This window comes from Macaca mulatta, chromosome 15 (assembly GCF_049350105.2).
Source record: "Macaca mulatta isolate MMU2019108-1 chromosome 15, T2T-MMU8v2.0, whole genome shotgun sequence".
Taxonomy (NCBI): Eukaryota; Metazoa; Chordata; class Mammalia; order Primates; family Cercopithecidae; genus Macaca; species Macaca mulatta.
In genome coordinates, this window is record NC_133420.1 from 15,160,421 (window position 1) to 15,180,637 (window position 20,217).

The following is a 20,217-nucleotide window of genomic DNA, read 5'->3' on the forward strand; positions in this document are numbered from 1 at the left end:
GCGAATACAGTAAGACTCTTAAAACTAACAATGTTGAGGTAAGTAGTCATGGTTCGTTAACTTGATATTTGAGTGCCTAGTGTGTGCCAAGTGCTCTTAAGAGTGTGGGAGATGAAGTGGTGAACAAGACAGATGAGGTTTCTTCCTTCTGGAAGTGACCATTTCAGATTGAGATAAAGACTCTAGTATGATCTAGAACGAAGGGGACAGGATACTTTCTGGAGAAATCAGATAACCTCTATGAGCAGATGATATTTACACTGAGACCCAAGTGACTGGGAGTTAACTGTGGGAAGTATGTTCAGGCAGAGTGGAGTGCAAAGAGTCTGATAACAGTAAGATTGGAGTGTTGGAGAAGGAAGTGTAATGTACAAAGGGACAAGTCTACTAAAAAAGAAGTGAGTTGTTAATGCTGTACCTGGTGAGATAAATGGCTTTTACATAGCTTGAGTCAGTGTATCTTCATAAATGTGCTTTATGTTTAATCTTTTGATCAATTTGTGCCCCAAATTTTAGCCATTGTTGAGAGTTGCTTTATTATTTTTCTTTTTTCCTAAGGTACTTTCGTTTTAGCAGGAGTTGCTTTATTTTCGCTGGAAAGCACTAAATTGCTTAGAAGCCATTCATAACCCTATGAGGGATAGACACATACTTTTATTTCCTGAGTTAAAGGTACTTACTAAGATTTATTTTCTTCAGGACATTTTTGTAGTCTCAGCCTTTTTTTTTTTTTTTTTTGAGACGGAGTCTCGCTTTACTGCCCAGGTTGGAGTGCAGTGGCCAGATCTCAGCTCACTGCAAGCTCTGCCTCCTGGGTTTACGCCATTCTCCTGCCTCAGCCTCCCGAGTAGCATGTGCCACCTCGCCCGGCTAGTTTTTTGTATTTTTTAGTAGAGACGGGGTTTCACCATGTTAGCCAGGATGGTCTCGATCTCCTGACCTCGTGATCCGCCCACCTCGGCCTCCCAAAGTGCTGGGATTACAGGCTTGAGCCACCACGCCCGGCCCATCTCAGCTTTTTAAAAACAGAATGAGCATAAGTTCCATTTGTACATATACAGAGTTTAAAATCGTCAAAGATTTCTATCTGGCCCATTATAAAGAACATCAGGCACCCCCATCCCCTAAGTAACTATTTTCTTTCTTTTTTTTTTTGAGACGGGTGTCGCCCAAGCTGGAGTGCAGTGGCGCGATTTTGGCTCACTGCAAGCTCCGCCTCCTGGGTTCACGCCATTCTCCTGCCTCAGCCTCCCAAGTAGCTGGGACGACAGGTGCCCATCACCATGCCTGGCTAATTTTTGTATTTTTAGTAGAGGCGGAGTTTCACCATGTTAGCCAGGATAGTCTCAATCTCCTGACCTCGTGATCTGCCCGCCTCGGCCTCCCAAAGTGCTGGGATTGCAGGCGTGAGCCACTGTGTTGGACCCCAAGTAACTATTTTCTATTCTTAATGAGTCCTTTGAAAATTTCTTTCCATATTTGTTTATTTATTTATTTATTTATTTGAGACAGGGTCTCACTCCTGTCCCCCAGGCTGGAGTACAGTGGTGCAATTATATGGCTCACTGCAGCCTCAACCTCTTGGGCTCAGGTGGTCCTTCCATCACAGTGTCTCGAGTAACTGGGACTACAGGCTCACACCATAATGTCCAGCTAATTTTTGTGTTTTTAGTAGGGGCAGACTTTTTGCCATGTTGCCTAGGCTGGTCTCAAAACTACTGGACTCAAGCGATCCACCTGCCTTGGCCTCTCACAGTGCTACGATTACAGGCATAAGCCATCCTGCCTGGCCCTCCTTCCTATTTCTGAGTAACATTCCCATATTGTAACTCCTTGATTTTTCAGTTTTAGGCGTTTCTATTTCCTGCTTCAGGAACTACCCCCGTTCCCAGCCTAACCCTTGCACACACCCTTCCTGTTCCCTCATCCTCATTAGGGGATTGTCTTGAAATTTTTAGATCCATTTTTGTTATTTTGACTATGTGAAAGATATCTTCAGCTAAGCCATGTAGTATGCTGCAATTGCCTTTCCATTTCCTTCCAAACTCTGTGTTTTCCTTGGATTTATTGTTTTATATGTTTATTTAATTTTTTACTTATTACTAAATTAATGCCAGGCTGTCTTTTTTTGAATGTTTAAATCTCTTATGATCAGGCACATTAGTTAATCTATAAATTTGTTCTGTGTGTGGGGCATGATGATATTCCTGAAATAGTAGTCCTTATCCTTGGGTTGGGTCCCAAGGGCTCCACCCCCGTCATCTTTCTTGGTCACTCATGTTAGCGAGGCCTGTCCTTCAGGCTTCCAGAGAAGAGGGTATATGGGAGGTACATTTTTGAAACTTTGTATATCTTAGAATTTCTTTAATCTTCTCATTTTCTTTAATTTTTTCTATCTTTTATCTCATTTTCTTTTTGTTCTCCTTTCTTGGAGGCCACCTCAACTTTTCTCCCAAATCCATTGCATTCTTTTTAGTGTATTTTTAGTTTCCTGGAACTCTGGTTCTCGGAATAGTCCTTTATTTTGTGGATGTGGTATTTTTTATTAGCTAAAGTTTATTAGTGATAATTTTAAAGTTAGCTAAAAGTTGTTCTCTTTTTGCATGCTTCCTGTCTCCCCAGTTGGTTTTTTCCTGTTCATTTTAGTGTTTATAGTCCTTTCTATTAATTTCTTTTTTTATGTGGTAATGATTTCTGGTGGTCTACTCACATTTAAGAACAGGAAACTAAAAAGTAGATTGGAACATTATTCATGGTAGCCAAAAAGTGGAGACAACCCAAATGTGTGTGTAGTTGATGAATGGATAAATAGGTCTGTTCATACAATGAATGGAATAATATTCAGCCATAAAGAGAAGTGAAGATCTGTGTTCACTAATGAACCTTGAAAACATTGTGCTAAGTGAAATAAGTCAGGTTCAGAAGGTCACATATTGTATGATTCCATTCGTATGTATTGTCCAGAATAGGCACATCTGTAGAGACAGAAAGATGAGTAGTTGTCAGGGGAAGGAAGGAGGTGGGAATTGGGACTGCTGATAGGTATAAGGTTTCTTTTGGGGTGATGGAAATGCTGTGGAATGAGGTAGTGGTGATGGTTGCACGGCATAGTAAATAAAACCATGGTACTAAAAACCACTGAGACGTACACTTTAAAATGGTGAATTTCATGTTGTGTGAAATACTATCTCCATTTAAAAAATGTTACTTTAAAAAGAATAAATTTGATTAGCAACAAGTTAAGAAAGATGCCGGCCGGGCGCGGTGGCTCAAGCCTGTAATCCCAGCACTTTGGGAGGCCGAGACGGGTGGATCATGAGGTCAGGAGATTGAGACCATCCTGGCTAATACGGTGAAACCCCGTCTCTACTAAAAAATACAAAAAACTAGCCGGGCGAAGTGGCGGGTGCCTGTAGTCCCAGCTACTCGGGAGGCTGAGGCAGGAGAATGGCGTGAACCCGAGAGGAGGAGCTTGCAGTGAGCTGAGATCTGGCCACTGCACTCCAGCCTGGGTGACAGAGCAAGACTCCGTCTCAAAAAAAAAAAAAAAAAGAAAGATGCCTAGGAAAACATGAAATCTTCAGATACTTTTACAAAAATGAACCCGTTTATGGTTGCACTCTGGAAGGCAAATGTGATCTGAGGGGTGCCATAGCATGGTAATACCCAACATTAGTTTCATTCTTTATGGTAAGGTTTTGCATTTAGGTGCAGTTATAATCTGTATTTTATTATATATATAAAAGGTGAAAACACCAGAAGCTTTGAGTGAAAGGGTGGGCTTGTTGACCATTGGCACTTCATTAGGAAGCCCCACCCCAATGTCTTTTTTTCTTTTTTCTTCAGATGGAGTCTCACTCTGTTGCCCAGGCGAGAGTGCAGTGACCCGATCTCGGCTCGCCGCAACCTCTACCTCTTGGGTTTAAGCATTTCTCCTGTCTCAGCCTCCCAAGTAGCTGGGACTACAGGTGCACACCACCACACCCGGCTAATTTTTTTTTTTTGTTTTTTTTTTTTTTTTTGAGTCGGTGTCTCATTCTGTCTCCCAGGCTGGAGTGCAGTGGCATGATCTTGGCTCACCCAGCTCCGCCTCCTGGGTTCACGCCATTCTCCTGCCTCAGCCTCACAAGAAACTGGGACTACAGGCGCCCACCACTGTGCCCAGCTAATTTTTTGTATTTTTTAGTAGAGACGGGATTTCACCGTGTTGGCCAAGATGGTCTTGATCTCCTGACCTCGTGATCCACCCACCTCGGCCTCCCAAAATGCTGGGATTACAGGCGTGAGCCACCGTGCCCGGCCCTAATATTTGTATTTTTAGTAGAGACGAGGTTTTGCCATATTGGTCAGGCTGGTCTCAAACTCCTGACCTCAGGTAATCCACCCGTCTTGGCCTGCCAAAGTGCTGGGATTACAGGTGCAAGCCACTGCACCCAGCCTATCAGTGTCTTTAGTCTTTATTTTTCTTGTCAGGTCTCAGTTCCCAAAAAAGAATCATCAAATATTTTACCTGGGAAGTATAGGCATGGCAGGGAGCTGAGTGTGGGAAGAGGGCTGGGATAGGAGTCAGGGAGGAGAGGTGTTCAAGCATTTGGTATATACACATTTACTTTTTTTTTTTTTCTACATAGTATCCTCATCCTTCTTGCTGTCACCGAGGTCAGAGACTGCTTATCCTTTCTAGAGACAAAATCTCTTGTCATTTTTTGCTGGGATGAAGGAGCAATAGTTTCCTTCCAGCCATCCTTATAGAGGTCTGTTGCTTCCCAGTTGGACTTCACATTCTTGGACTTGCTAAGTTAGTTCCATTCATCTCTCTGCTTTGCAGCTTCCAAAGTTTGGTTACTCTTGTCTCTTCTTCTGTCCTTTTTGTTCTAATTGGTCAGTGCTGTTTTTAAAAATCTCTTTGGTGTTTTAGTGGGGTTTCAGGAGGGAAGGAAATGGTGTATGTTCAATCTGCTTTGAAGTTACACCTTTCTTTTTAACCATACAAGTTCAGCCATCTTGTTTAATCATTCCTGGTTTATACAGGCCAGTAATTATTGGTTGTATTAAGATGCCTTGTTCAATTTTAGTTTTTAGTCTTTGTAATAAGCTGTGGGCTGTGGCGTCAACTGCAATTCTGAACCAAGAGTTACACCCTATTCCTGTTGTAATTTGATGCAATTTTACTTTCACTTTGTTAATGGGATGCTATAGGTTGTACAGATTTTTTTTTTTTTTTTTTTTTCTGTGACGGAGTCTCACTCTGTCACCCAGGCTGGAGTGCAGTGGTGCGATCTCGGCTCACTGCCAGCTCTGGCTCCCGGGTTCACGCCATTCTCCCTCCTCAGCCTCCTGAGTAGCTGGGACTATAGGCGCCTGCCACCAGGTGTCCGCCACCACATCTGGCTAATTTTTGTTTTAGTTTTTGTGTGTTTTGTTTTTTGAGATGGAGTCTCGCTTTGTGGCCCAGGCTGGAGTGCAGTAGCCGGATCTCAGCTCACTGCAAGCTCCGCCTCCCGGGTTTACGCCATTCTCCTGCCTCAGCCTCCCGAGTAGCTGGGACTACAGGCCCCCGCCACCTCGCCCGGCTATTTTTTTGTATTTTTTAGTAGAGACGGGGTTTCACCGTATTAGCCAGGATGGTCTTGATCTCCTGACCTCGTGGTCTGCCTGTCTCGACCTCCCAAAGTGCTGGGATTACAGGCTTGAGCCACCGTGCCCGGCTGTTTTTGTGTTTTTAGTAGCGACGGGGTTTCACTGTGTTAGTCAGGATGGTCTCAATCTTTTGACTTCATGATCCGCTTGCCTCAGCCTCCCAAAATGCTGGGATTACAGGTGTGAGCCACCATGCCCGGCATAGACTTTTTTTTAGGAGGGTTACCAAATTTGGTTTATATCCTATTTAGAACCTGAAACATAGATTTAATTATTTGGTTATGTTTATTGCAAGTGGAACATAGTGACATTACATAGAATTATCCCTCACAAAAGAGAAGTGAGAACAGATTCAGCTTTTAGAAATGAGTCTTTTGTATATTGATGTGACTGGAAGATTATTTTTTTTGATCGCTGTATTTAACACATGAAAGTGTTAATTGGATACATGTGCACTGTTTTGCCAGGGACCAATTTTTTTGCAGTCAGTTGTGGCAAATACTCTTTTATTTTAAAACTTAGATGTGCTTTCTGTTTCCTGCAGTCCTCTACTGGTACCTCTATTGTGTAGCGGTCACTGTAGGTTGCCTGGACAGGGAGCAGGCAGGCAAGGAGTACTTTTCTTGGGCACCAACTTCGATTCTCAGTGCCCAGTAGGGAGATGGCTCTATTTCTTTAGCCAATTTCAGACAAGATTGGGTGAATTTAGGGTGGTATGGCTATAGACGCTTTGGCTAATTTCAGATTGTAATCAGTTCTGTGGAGGAAACAGATAGGCCAATATGATGAATTGTTGTGAGTGGCGATATTGGGAGGCTGCTCTTGAGACCTGGCTGAGATCCAGAAGAAGAAAGTATTGTTCGGGAGGTGGGGTGGAATGTCAAGAATGTAATGCCATGAGATGGGAACTGAGTCTTATGAAGAAAGAGATTAGGCTGGTATGGCTGAAGTAAAGTAGCTGATAAGGGGTAAAGAGAAATGAAATAAGATTGAAGAAAGAAGAGTCAGATACAGCCCTGTAAGCCGCAGGTTGATGTTTCATTCTCAGTTCAGTGAGAAGGTACTGAAAGCTTTTTATTTGGTTGGTCATTTAGACTGGGGGAATAGTAACATAATACCAGTTGACGTTTTTTACACACCATTTGCTGTTGCTATGTGGAGAGTAATCTGTGGAAAGGTAAGCATAAATGCAGTTGACCAGTCAAGGGGCTACTATAGTAGCCCAGGAGAAAGATGGTGGTGGCTGGATTTGGGTGGTAGCTGTAGAAATGGAGAGGAATTCAAGATATTGGGGGTAAATTTTAGAGAGAGTACTTAGAAGACTTGGTGATAGAATTGAGGGGGGAGTTTAAGAAGGGAGGATGATTCTGAAGGTTTTGGCTTAAGCCTCTGGTTAGATTGTGATGCTGTTTACTTGATGTCAAATGATCATGGGTTAATGGCCCTCTCTTTTGGGAGTGACATTGCTGAAGCCAGGGAGTGTAGTTGAAGATGTTAAACTGATACATATTGTGAGAAACTCTGGGGCAGCCTAGGATGTGATTGGGTTCTTGGGATGGGAAGGAAATAGTAAGTAGAGCAGACTAGAATTCCTATAGATGGGAATTAAAGTAGAAAGGAATTTCTTAGGTTTTCGCCCTTTTTTTCTTCCCCTCATTACCCTGGGCTAGAGTACTACCCTTATGTTACTTTGTGGTGCAGGGCAGGAAAGTTGCAACTAGCTCATATCTGCCAAAAGCAGTGGGTAGCATTAGGGTGGCATTGTATCCCAGCTCCTATGAGGAGTAATTAACAGTGGATATAGTTGGATTGCTTGGTTCTTGGAAGTTCACTTGTTCCCTCCCATCCCTAAGACTGAATTACTGTAACCAAGGAAGTCAGAATTCAGAAAGGTAAGTATCAGGATAGACTTAGAGATTATAATACTGAAATGCTTATTCCCAGAGTTGTGTCCCCATGACTCTCTACCCTACTCATCAGTAGAGATACAGAAGCTAGGTGGTGCTAGGCTATAGCCACTTGTTCCTGCAGTGTTCCTTTGTAGCTGATGTGCCTGGTCTCCCTGGGGAGCATGCATTCAGAGGGGAACATCTGCATTTCCTGTCTGGAGTATAGTCACTATAAGAGAAAAGTAACAAACCAAACAATGTGGAGCAGATAAAGCAAAATTATTGGAATAGTCAGAATAAGATTTAGCTATAAGCATATTAAATATCTCAAAGAAAGAGCGTGGTGGAAACATGAAGCAAGAAGGAAAAACCATAAAGAACGACAAACAGGAGCTGGTTGGGGATAGAGGACACAATAGTTAGAGAACTCAGTAAATGGAGTGGCTAGTACATGGATACAACTGAAGAATGTATAGGCAAGCTAGAATGTCCACTCAGATTCCCACAAGTTATCACAAAAGGATAGAAGCAGAAAATAGAAAAAGCAATAAAGTGGATAGAGAAGTGTTAATATATGTGTAATAAGGATCTCAGAGGGAGAGAAAAAAAGTATAAGACCAAGATTTTCTTAGAGGAGTCGAGAGTTGAGATTGAGAGGGCTTTTAATGCCAAAGGAATATAACTGAATGAGTGTATACATAAACAGCTATATCGAGACCTTTAGAATGTATTTAAAAATGTAAGTTCCGGGAACAATGTTACCTGCCAGAAATAAAAAAAGGCTAGAAAGGTTTAAGATGAAAAAATGGAAAAAGATGGCCAGGTGCAGTGGCTCATGCCTGTAATACCAGCATTTTCGGAGGCAGAGGCCAGAGGATCGTTTGAGCTTGGAAATTTGAGACTAGCCTGGACAACAAAGTGAGACCCCGTCCCTTTTTTAAAATAGGAAAATTACACGGCAAACAAACATGAACCAAAGAAAGCTGGAGTTGCAAGTTTACAATCAACATTTACTTTAACATGAGAACAATTCAGAGGGGCAAAGACACTAGATACCAGTAAAAGGAACAGTTACCCAAGCGTATACAATTGATTGTGAACGTGTATATATATAATAATTCAAAATAGACGAAGCAACAATTGATGGAACAGTTGTAGATAATGACAGCTGCTGTAGATATTCAGTGATATAGTTCATTAAAATGACAAAAATGGAGCAATGAATAATTGGAAGAGACACGGTTCTGATCATTTGCAGATGACCTACATAGAAACCCCAGTAGCATCAATATTTGGGCACGAGATGGATGTGCAAAAAAATAAGTCGTGTTCCTCTGTAGCAGCAGTAGCCAGTTAGAAAATATGAAAGAAAATATCATGGTAACTGGAACTGCATACCTGTTAGTAATTAGTCTAATGAATGCATGAGACATTTATGGAAAACACTTTAAACTATTTTAAAGGTGATGAAGATGTTTAGTCTTTTTTTTTTTTTTTTTTGAGACGGAGTCTTGCTCTGTCGCCCAGGCTGGAGTGCAGTGGCCGGATCTCAGCTCACTGCAAGCTCCGCCTCCCGGGTTTACGCCATTCTCCTGGCTCAGCCTCCGGAGTAGCTGGGACCACAGGCCCCCGCCACCTCGCCCGGCTAGTTTTTTGTATTTTTTAGTAGAGATGGGGTTTCACCGTGTTAGCCAGGATGGTCTCGATCTCCTGACCTCGTGATCCACCCGTCTCGGCCTCCCAAAGTGCTGGGATTACAGGCTTGAGCCACCGAGCCTGGCCCGATGTTTAGTCTTTTGTTCAAAATGGAGAGGTGCTATGCTCATGGATGAGACAGCTTCACATTGTAAAGATGTGAGTTCTTTCTGAATTCATTTATAAATTTGATGCAGTTCAAGTTAAAATCCCAGTAGGATTGTTTTGAGGTGAAAAGCAAAATGTATTATAATAAAATCACTTTGAAAAGAACAGCATAACTAGGGCATGGGGGGAATGATACTTGCCTTATCTGCTATGAAGCTGTTTCAAAGCCGTAGTGATAGACACATATGAGAGTGGCACAGGGCAGGCAGATAACCGGAGAAACAGTGGGAGTCTCTTTGGCTCCTAAGAAGGAACTCTTCCTTCTTGCATATGTGTCAATGTTAGATAAAATGAGATAAATAGGACATCACAAATCAGTGGGGAAGGGATAGGTCGTTAGAGGAAACTGGCCTACTTCACTGGGAAAAAACAAATTAGGCTAAGATTCATACTTTATAGCACGTAAACTGGTTAAATCATATGTTTGGAAAGTAAAACTAAACAAATTGAAGAAAATATCAGAAAACATGTCAGTTTAGGTGATGAAGGTAATCATAAAACCAAAAAGCATTAGCCACATTAATGGATTAATGAATATTAATGGATTTTATTCTGTCAAAGTTAATATCTTTTTAGTGAAGGACTCTATATTTGGAGTCAACTGATAGGAAGAAGAGAGTTTTAAAACATTCCTCAACTGGCAAGCGGTTAGTAGCTAAAACACACAAAGCACTTTTGTAAATCGACAGCAAAAAACGGAAATCAGTAGAAGATGGACAACAAATAGTTTGCAGAAGGGAAAACTTGGTGTTAATAAGTATATGAAGTGTTACCGAAAGGAGGAAAGGAAGTTAAAATAACAGGTGAGGAAAAGTTTGTGATCCTTTATGATCTAGCAGTCATCCCTGCATAGACTCAGTAGAAGAACGTATTCACGTCTGTCCATAAGGGATCTGTCTTGGATGTCATTTATAGAATATAGAGTTGGAGCTGATTAAAAGGATGGATGAATAAAATGCTGTTTCATACTAAAGAGTACTATGTGAGTCAGTCCCAGAAGACTTAAAAGTTGGTTGAAAACACAAAACACCTAGTTTATAGTAGAATACTATTTGTCTAAATCTCTCTCACACACAGCCCTTCTGGATTTTTCAGTTATACTAACACAGCTATAGTGGATACCTAGGGTGGAGGTTGTCATGGAAGTGGAATCAATCAGGGATACAGGAGAAATCAAATGATGAGGGCCTTGCATAGACTCTTGACAGTGTGTCACGAACTGGAGATTTGGATTAGCACTACCTGAGATGGGTAAGGAAAAATAACAGCAAGGAGGTCATCATTGAGTCTGATGGGTGGGCGATTTTTGTGCAGCAGTGGTTAAGTCAGAAACCAGATGTAAAAGAAGTGAGTGGAAGGAGTGTTTTGAAAACATACACGTTGATGGGGAGCAGGAAAAGGGGGGCACTAAGCTAAATGGTCATTTGGAGACAAGGAAGGGTTTTGTTTATTGTTGACAGGGTTTTCTTAGAGCAAATGCAGTGTATATGCTCATGGGAATGAGCAATGGGCAGGAAGAAACTGATGCAAGAAAATGGATAATTCTAGGAATTTTAAGTCCTCAAGGGAAGAGGGATCCAGGACAGAAATCAGAGAGTTTGCCTTAGACTTCTGTAATGAAAGGGGACAGGACATGGAAATGAATGTCAGTTCCTTTGTCTGTTTTGGGGTTTGTGTTTGGCTGTCTTATGTAAGGCAAGGACAGTCTTGGTTATTGGGAGCCAGTGCTGCAGGAACTTCTTTGCCCCAGTGAAACAGCTGTTGTTCTAATAATGTAATTTTTTGGTCAGGCACAGTGGCTCATGCCTGTAATACCAACACAGGAAGGCCAGGGCAGGCGGATCATCACTTGAGGTCAGGAGTTTGAGACCAGCCTGGCCAACTTTGGTGAAACCCCGTCTCTACTAAAAATACAAAAATTAGCCGGGCATGGTGGTAGGCACCTGTAATCCCAACTACTCAGGAGGCTGAGGCAGGAGAATTGCTTGAACCTGGGAGGTGGAGGTTGCAGTGAGCCGAGATCGTGCCACTGTATTTCAGCCTGGGCAACAGAGCAAGACCCTGTCTTAAAAAATAAAAAATAATAAAAATAATGATAATAATTTTTTAAAGATAATTTTCTCGGGATCACACACACACAAAACCTCATTATAACCAGTGTATTTAGTCTATGTGGAAATATTTTTATCAAAACATAATATTTATTTGATCTGAAAAATGTTAAATTACTAAATTATTAGGAACAGCCAGTTTTGTAGAATAATCTATTCTTAGTTACTGGGGAAAAAGAGAACTCAGACCTCCTTTGAAGATGAGCCCTGACTATCTGTCTTTCCTGTCTGGAGTGGGAAGAACAGGGACATAGTTTGCTTCTTTGAAATGATAGTGCTTTGTGAGATTGTTACAACATTACCACTGACCTTTAATACTTGGAAAGCTAGCCGGACTTGGTGGCTCACATCTGTAATCCCAGCACTTTGGGAGGCCAGGGTGGGTGGATTACCTGAGGTCAAGAGTTTGAGACCAGTGGGCCAACATGGTGAAACCCTCTCTCTACTAAAAATACAGAATTTGGATCAGGCGTGGTGGCTCATTCCTATAATCCTAGAACTTTGGGAGGCCAAGGCGGGTGGATCACCTGAGGTTGGGAGTTCAAGACCAGCCTGAACAACATGGAGAAACCCTGTCTCTACTAAAAATACAAAATTAGCCGGGCGTGGTGGTGGGCGCCCGTAATCCCAGCTACTCAGGAGGCTGAGGCAGGAGAATCACTTGAACCCAGGAGGTGGAGGTTGTGGTTAGTCGAGATTGTGCCATTGCACCCCCACCTGGGCAACAAGAGTGAAACTCCGTCTCCAAAAAATAAAAAATAAAAAAGGTGAGCCGGGCGTGGTGGCGCATGCCTGTCGTCCCAGCTAATGGGAGGCTGAGGTGGGAGAATCACTTGAAACTACGAGGCTGAGGTTGTAGTGAGCGGAAATCATTCCATTGCACTCCAGCCAGAGCAACAAGAGTGAACCATCTCAGAAAAAAAAAAAAAAAAAATTGGAAAACCACTGTATATTTATCTCTGTTCAGTGTATTCTGAATGTTTCTTATGTTCAGAGAGCTTGTTTTCTTTTTATTGTTTATTTTTTACAGCAGCTGACACCTTTTGAAAGGAGTAGGTTTTCTGGCCGGGCGTGGTGGCTCACGCCTGTAATCCCAGCACTTTGGGAGGCCGAGGTGGGCGGATCACAAGGTCAGGAGATCGAGACCATGGTGAAACCCCGTCTCTACTAAAAATAGAAAAAATTAGCCGGGCGCAGGGGCGGGCGCCTGTAGTCCCAGCTACTCGGGAGGCTGAGGCAGGAGAATGGCGTGAACCCGGGAGGCGGAGCTTGCAGTGAGCCGAGATTGCGCCACTGCACTCCAGCCTGGGCGACAGAGCGAGACTCCGTCTCAAAAAAAAAAAAAAAAAAAAAAAGAGTAGGTTTTCTAACCATCTGCATGATTTTTCATCCTCTGAACCTAGTTGATTACTTTTACCTTTGATAATGCTCTGATGGACCACAAACGTACACTTGTTTGTACTTTGAACAGTTATTTAGTGTGAAACTACTAGCTCATGTAATTTATGATTTCTTAATTTCCCAGGGCCCCATGAGTTATGAAACAGATAAACCTGTAACTGCATCAAATATACAAAGCTGTGAATTATGTTGTATATTGAGTATCTATTCATTAGGACATTTTACCTAGCTAAGTTTCTCTTTGATAACTCTGGAATTTCAGTTATCTTTAGTCGATCATTATAGCTTGACTATAAGAGATCCACTTAATCTCTGGCTCGTGGGATTGCTGTAGAAGTTAATATTAGGCCCAAATAATAGGATCTTCCCTCCTTTTTCCAAGATGGAAACTATCTGGGATCTTCTGGGTACTCTTAGGTAAATCCCTTGTGACAAAATTTTATTGATCCAGTTTTTTAATCTTTGTTGTACACACTAGGATGCATTTTAACAGCTTTATTAAGGTATACTATACCATAAAAGGTACCCTTTTAAGGTGTATAATTGAATGGTTTTTTTTTAAGTAAATTTACAGTTGTATAGCCATCACCACAACCCAGTTTTAGAACATTTCCATTGACCTAAAACAATCCCTTCTGCCCATTGGTAGTCATTCTTCATTCCTACCCCTAGCCCTGGGCAAACACTAATCTCCCATCTGTCTGTAAATCTGCCTCTTCTGGAAATGTCACATACATAGAAGTGTACGTATGTGGTCTTTTGAATCTGGCTCCTTTCATTTCATATAATCTTTTTGAAGCCCATCCATGTTGTAGCATTTATTAATAGGCCATGGCTTTTTATTGCCAAATGAGATTCTGTTGTATGGATATAGTACATTTGCATTCACAGCTGATGGACATTTGGGTTGTTTCCAGGTTTTGGTGATTGTAAATAATGCTGTGAACGTAGAATGTGCTTTTGATGATGATTCTATGGAGTTGCCTTACTGTAGGGTACTCTGGGTGATACAAACTGATCATGACTATCATGGTCGAGAGTCTGACCGTACTAGCGGATAACACAGATTCAGTATTGTTTTGTTCCCTGTCCATAGCATAACCCTTGTGGAGTCTTAGTCGGTTAACCAGTGCAGAAGCAGTTCAGCACCAGTAATCTTTGATGATAAGTTTCTTCAGAGGAACTGAAGGCTGGTTGTTGATTTAAATACTTAATGACTAACTGTTACATTTAGACAAAACCCTTCTTAGGGCCCAAAAGGTAATATATTTGTTAGTTTTTTAAGAAGTGAAAGCTGGCCGGGCGCGGTGGCTCAAGCCTGTAATCCCAGCACTTTGGGAGGCCGAGACGGGCGGATCACGAGGTCAGGAGATCGAAACCATCCTGGCTAACATGGTGAAACCCCGTCTCTATTAAGAAATACAAAAAACTAGCCGGGCGAGGTGGCGGGCGCCTGTAGTCCCAGCTACTCGGGAGGCTGAGGCCGGAGAATGGCGTGAACCCGGGAGGCGGAGCTTGCAGTGAGCTGAGATCCGGCCACTGCACTCCAGCCTGGGCGACAGAGCGAGACTCCGTCTCAAAAAAAAAAAAAAAAAAAAAAAGAAGTGAAAGCTAATATGACTTTTTTATACTAGTAGTCTTCCTAAGTTTGGGATTGGGAAGTCTTATTTCTCAGAAGATCCTTAAGGATACTTCTCAGTTTGGAGCTTTGACAAATTGGAAGATAGGTATAGAGCATTTTATAAACTGGCAGGATGACATGTTGGTGAGAAATCCCTAAGGTTTGCAACAAATCTAGGTCCTTTTGGACTTGTGAGCTAGCTGACCTGGTTGGGAAGTAGCATTCTACCGGAGCTGTCCCGCAGTACATTATGCACTGCTGGAAATGCTTCACGTCTGCGCACAGCGGAGCAGCCACAGATGGCTGTCGAGCTCTGCAAGTGTGACTAGTTTGACTGAAGAACAGAATTTTTATTTTTTAACATTTTAATTAAATGTAAATAACTAAATGTAGCTAATGGCTACTGAATTGGACAGGACAGTTCCAGATAATTTTATTAACCCACTGCGAATCAGTTTTTAGTTTCTGTCACCTAGATTCTAGGTTCTGGATTTTACTGTTGCTTAACTTTGGAAAATGTTACTATTTAGCATCACTTTCCAGGAATGTTGCTTTCTTAATTTGCTTTTGTGCTTTGTGTAGGTGGCGCAGGAATGGCTCAACTCTCCAAATAGAGAGAATTTCTATCAGTTGCAAGTACGAAAATTTCCTGCCGATTATATAAAATACTGGGAGTTTGCGGGTAAGTTTTTTCTTATGCAACTTGGAATATATGATATAATAATTTGGGATTTCTAATTAAGAGGAGATAGCATTATTTGAATTTAGGGGGACACAAATTTTCTAAGCTGAATTTGTGACTACTTAGAATATGTTTTAAGTCTTAATGAGGATAGTTGCTGGGACAATTACGAATGTAAAATTCATTATTTTTTTCCCACTCTGTGGTTAGAATACTACAGGCTGAATTGTCAGTGGAGGCTGGTAACGGGAGAGAGGGTGAGTGGAGGGCTTTGGTGGGGGTGTTGCAGTAATAGTCTTTACAGATTCTGAGTAAATCTTCCTGGCATCTCTTTTTTCATTTCATGATTGATCTGAACCACATACCACTTTTATATACTAGTTATAAATACACCAAACATTCAGAACTCTTTAAAATAAAATGAATAAGTCCTCTTTTTACCCCCATCCCCCATCCATCCTACTCTGTAGATGTGCTTAAAAAAAAAAATGAGGCTGGGCGCAGTGGCTCACGCCTGTAATCCCAGCACTTTGGGAGGCCGAGGCGGGCGGATCACCATGTCAAGAGATTGAGACCATCCTGGCCAATATGGTGAAACCCCATCTCTACTAAAAATGCAAAAATTAGCCGCGCGTCGTGGTGGGCGCCTGTAGTCCCAGCTGCTTGGGAGGCTGAGGCAGGAGAATCACTTGAACCAGGGAGGCAGAGTTTGCAGTGAGCCAAAATAGCGCACTGCATTCCAGCCTGGCAACAGAGCGAGACTGTCTCAAAAACAAAGAACAACAGCAACAACAAAAATTATATGTTATATTGTATTATATACTATATTCTTATAGTAAAGCTAAAGAAACTAAAATCATAAGATATATTTATTCTTCATTAAGTGAAATGGATCATCATAAAGGTCTACATCTTTATCACTGTCACGCTCAGTAGACAGATGAAGAGGAGGAGGGATTTGTCTTACTCTCTCGGGGGTGGCAGAGATGGAAGAAGACTATGAATGAGTGGACCTGCGCACTTCAAACCCATGTTGTTCAAGTGTCAGCTGTGCATTGAGATACAGTAGCCACAAAGCAGAAAGAAAGCAGGTGTTTGGTGGGACCATATCATTTTCACACATGGTTTAGTAACAGTGTGCCATTTTTATTAGGGAATGATGAGAACTGTCCTAAAATCTAAGTTCCTAGATACCAACCAAGGGGCAGCCTCTCAAGTAGATCTTTCAAAGGATAGCATGCCTGCTATGTTAACTCTTTTTTGCATAGCATGTTATGAATAATGCTGCTGTAATCACCCATGTATCTCTTAGTGTTCTTCTGAACGTATTTTTGTTCAGTTTATATCCAGAAGTAGATTGTGGAATATTAGGATGTGTATAAGTTCAACTTCAGTAAATAATGCCAAGCCTGTTGTATAAAATTATATTCCACCAGCAATGTATGAGAAGTTGCATTGTTCCGTGTCTTCAGCAACACATTTGTATAGATTGCTTTGAGATTTTTAGCTATTGGGCTGTGTGTATTGGTGGTGTTTTATGGGCTTTTGTAATATCCTTATTAGGGAGATTGAGCATCTTTTCATGTATTTAGTAGCTGTCTTAGTAACCTCCTTTGGAAAGTGCCTGTTCAAGGCTTTTGTTCATTTTCTGTTGTCTTTTTTTCAGTTGATTTGTAGGAGTTCTTTATATAATCTGGGTAGAAGTCATTTCCTCATTTTGACTTGCATTCTGACTCTTTTTAGTGATGTCTTAAAAATTCCTTTTTCATTCTTATTGAGAATTGCTTATTTGAACATAGTAAATACATCAGTCTTTTATTGTTAGTGCTCTGTGTCCCGTTTCTTAAACAGAGTAAGAAATCTTTCTCTGCTGCAGGTTGCAAATTACATTCTCTTGCCTTCCTTTGCCCCCATCCCCATCACCCATGGATCAGGATCTCTCTTACCTTCTAGAACAAAGGTTAGCAAACTACAGCTTGCAGATCCACCTACCCCATGTATTGTTTTTGTATTGCCCTAGGGTACGTTTTTTATGTTCTTTTTTTTTTTTTTCCCTTAAATGTAGAGATGGGGTCTTGTGCTGTTGCCCAGGCTGATCTCAGACTCCTGGTCTCAAGTGATCCTCCTGCGTCATCAACCTGCTGAAGTGCTGGGATTACAGGTGTGAGTCACCTCGCCCAGCTGGTTTTTACTTTTTTAAAGCTTTATAAAAAAGAGAATGTAACAGGCATTATGTGTAGTCCCACAAGCCTATCTGGCCCTTTACAGAGGAAATTTGGGAACCCCTTTTCTAGAAGCTTTGTTGTTTTGTTTGTGACTGAGGTATGTGGGTTGGGTTCCTTTTTTTTTTTTTTTCCCCCCAAGTAGAGGTCTAATTATCCCAGTGCTATTTATTGAAAGACCATTTGTGCTTCACTGCACTGCTATGTTTGTTATGAGTCTAGAGTCCTCTTAATGTCTGGGCATCAGTCTGTTCTTCTTGAGATCATTTGCCTACCCTTGTGCTTATATCACATTGTTTACTTTATCTAGCTTTATATAAGTTTTAATAACTCATAGAGCAAGTCCTCCTACCTTGTTTTGTTTTGTTTGTTTTTTGTTTGTTGTGTTTTTTGAGATGGAGTCTTGCTCTGTCGTCCAGGCTGGAGTGCATTGGCACGATCCTGGCTCACTGCAACCCTCTGCTTCCCAGGTTCAAGCGATTCTCCTCCCTCAACCTCTCGAGTAGCTAGGACTACAGGTGTGCACCACTATGCCTGGCAAATTTTTGTATTTTTAGTAGAGACAGGGTTTCACCATGTTGGCCAGGCTGGTCTCGAACTCCTGGCCTCAAGTGATCTGCCCATCTTGGCCTCCCAGAGTGCTCGTGTGAGCCACAGTGCCTCACTCCCTTCTACCTTGCTCTACTTTTTGAGTGCTTTGGCTATTCTTGGCCCTTTGTATTTCCGTATAAATTATAGAGGAAAAGAAGTGGAAATTTGGGAAGAATTGACAACTTTTAATACTTTCTAATTCATGAATAAGGTATATGTCTTCAATTACTTGGGTTAAATTTTTCTCAGTGTTTTATAGTTTTCTGTGGAGAGGTTTTGCATGTCATCTATTGTTGGTCATTTGTAACTATGTTAGTGAGTATCTCTAAAAAATAAGAAAAGTAACAGTCATACCTAAAAAGTTACCAGTAATCCCTTCATATCAGTCAGTGTTCAGATTTTCAATTATCTCATAACACTTTTTTTCAGCTTAAGATCCAAATTAGTCCACCCAAAGGCAAGTTAGTCCACCCAGTGGCATTACTTGATAGGTCTTTTTGAACTAGAATTCTCTCATTTTCTTCCCTTGCAATTTTTTTGTTGAAAAAATTGAGAAAATTTTGTAGAGTTAATCATGGTCTGGATTTTGCTGATATCGCATCCCCTTGGTGGTGTTTAGAATGTCTGTGTCCTCTGTGTGTTTCCTATAAATTGATAGTTGGAGCTAGAGAATTGATCCAATTCAGGTAAATTTTTATTCGGTTTTGGCAAAACTGTTTTATAGTTGGTCATATGTTCCATCAGCAGCAGCAGGTACATGATACCTAGTTTATTTTTCTGATAATCACAGCTGCTTGCACTTAGTTATTAATTCATTAAAGGGAGCAAAATGGTGACACTTTAATTATTTTATGTTAGCTGGAATACTTCTCTAGAGAGAAAATTCTCTACTTCTATTTGGTTACTCAGTAGTATAGTTTATAAAGGAAAGGCAGTATAAATACTTGACGCTTGATCACTTTTCAGAATAATGAGTTTAATTCACTAGTAGTCCGGGTGCAGTGGCTCACGCCCTGTAATCCCAGCACTTTGGGAGGCCAAGGTGGGCAGATCACCTGAGGTCAAGAGTTCAAGACCAGCCTGGCTTGTCAGCAAAACCCCGTCTCTACTAAAAATACAAAAATCAACCAAACATGGTGGCGCGTGCCTATAGTCCTAGCTAATAGGGAGGCTGGGGCAGGAGAATTGCTTGAACCCTGGAGGCAGAGGTTGCAGTGAGCTGAGATCATGCCACTGCACTCCAACCTGGGAGACACAGCAAGACTCCGTCTCAAAAAAGAAAAAAAATTCACTAGTAAGTGCCAGTGGTGACTGGTAAGCTTAAAAAAAAAAACTGTGAGTGCATGGATTGGTATGCTTGTGTTTCAGTCCATTTCAGTCAGCTCCTTCTAGTTGGCTCTGAGGCTGTGTGCTGTGACAGGATGTTCCAAGTTCATCATATATATTGTTTTTATCCCGTAACTGAACTTCCAGTTTTCTAAGGAGCCTTGCTGTATTTTAGTTGAAAGTGGTATTTCGACACCAATCTGGGCATGCTATATGCTGTTAGTGGGTAATACATCTGAAAATAAGGATACATAAAGATTGTAAGTAAAAGATAATTATGCATATCCAAATTAAAACTTATTTAATTCTGTTAATATCAAACTAAATACACATTAAGGCAGAAAGCGTTATTGTTGTTGTTGTTGTTGTTGTTATTATTATTATTTTGAGACAGTCTTGCTCTGTCGCCCAGGCTGGAGTGCAGTGGCCGATCTTGGCTCACTGCAACCTCTGCCTCCCGAGTTCAAGCGAATCTCCTGCCTCAGCCTCCTGAGTAGCTGGGATTACAGGCACTCACCACCGTGCCCAGCTAATTTTTGTTTTTAGTAGAGACGGGGTTTTGCCATGTTGGCCAGGCTGGTCTCGAACTCCTGACCTCAGGTAACCCGCCTGCCCCAGCCTCCCAAAGTGCTGGGATTACAGGTGTGAGCCACCACGCGCAGCTCAGAAAGCATTATTTGAGATAAAAAGGGAATATTTTGGTTCAACAGTAGATATGACAATTCTGAATGCATATACCTAATGAAGTAAAGAGCTGGGCACAGTGGCCTGTGCCTTTGTAGTCTCTGCTATGCAGTAGGCTGAGGGAAGATCACTTGAGCCCAGGAGTTTGAGGCTGTTGTGTGTTATGATCACATATGTGAATAGTCAC

The 20,217-nt window shown here is 41.6% G+C and overlaps 1 protein-coding gene and 1 long non-coding RNA gene across 17 annotated transcripts in view; both read left to right on the forward strand.

Moving 5' to 3' along the window:
- SETX (senataxin) overlaps positions 1–20,217 on the forward strand; it is a 101,213-nt gene that overhangs the window by 32,558 nt on the left and 48,438 nt on the right. For all 16 annotated transcript variants that reach the window (XM_028834692.2, XM_028834694.2, XM_077967263.1 and 13 more), the window contains one exon: positions 15,108–15,207. In XM_028834692.2, the coding sequence (XP_028690525.2) occupies positions 15,108–15,207 (100 nt within the window). The remainder of the gene's footprint in view (positions 1–15,107; positions 15,208–20,217) is intronic.
- LOC144335000 (uncharacterized) lies at positions 1,132–8,335 on the forward strand. Its single transcript, XR_013405361.1, has 2 exons — positions 1,132–1,406; positions 5,689–8,335. It is a non-coding gene; the product is annotated as an uncharacterized LOC144335000 (long non-coding RNA).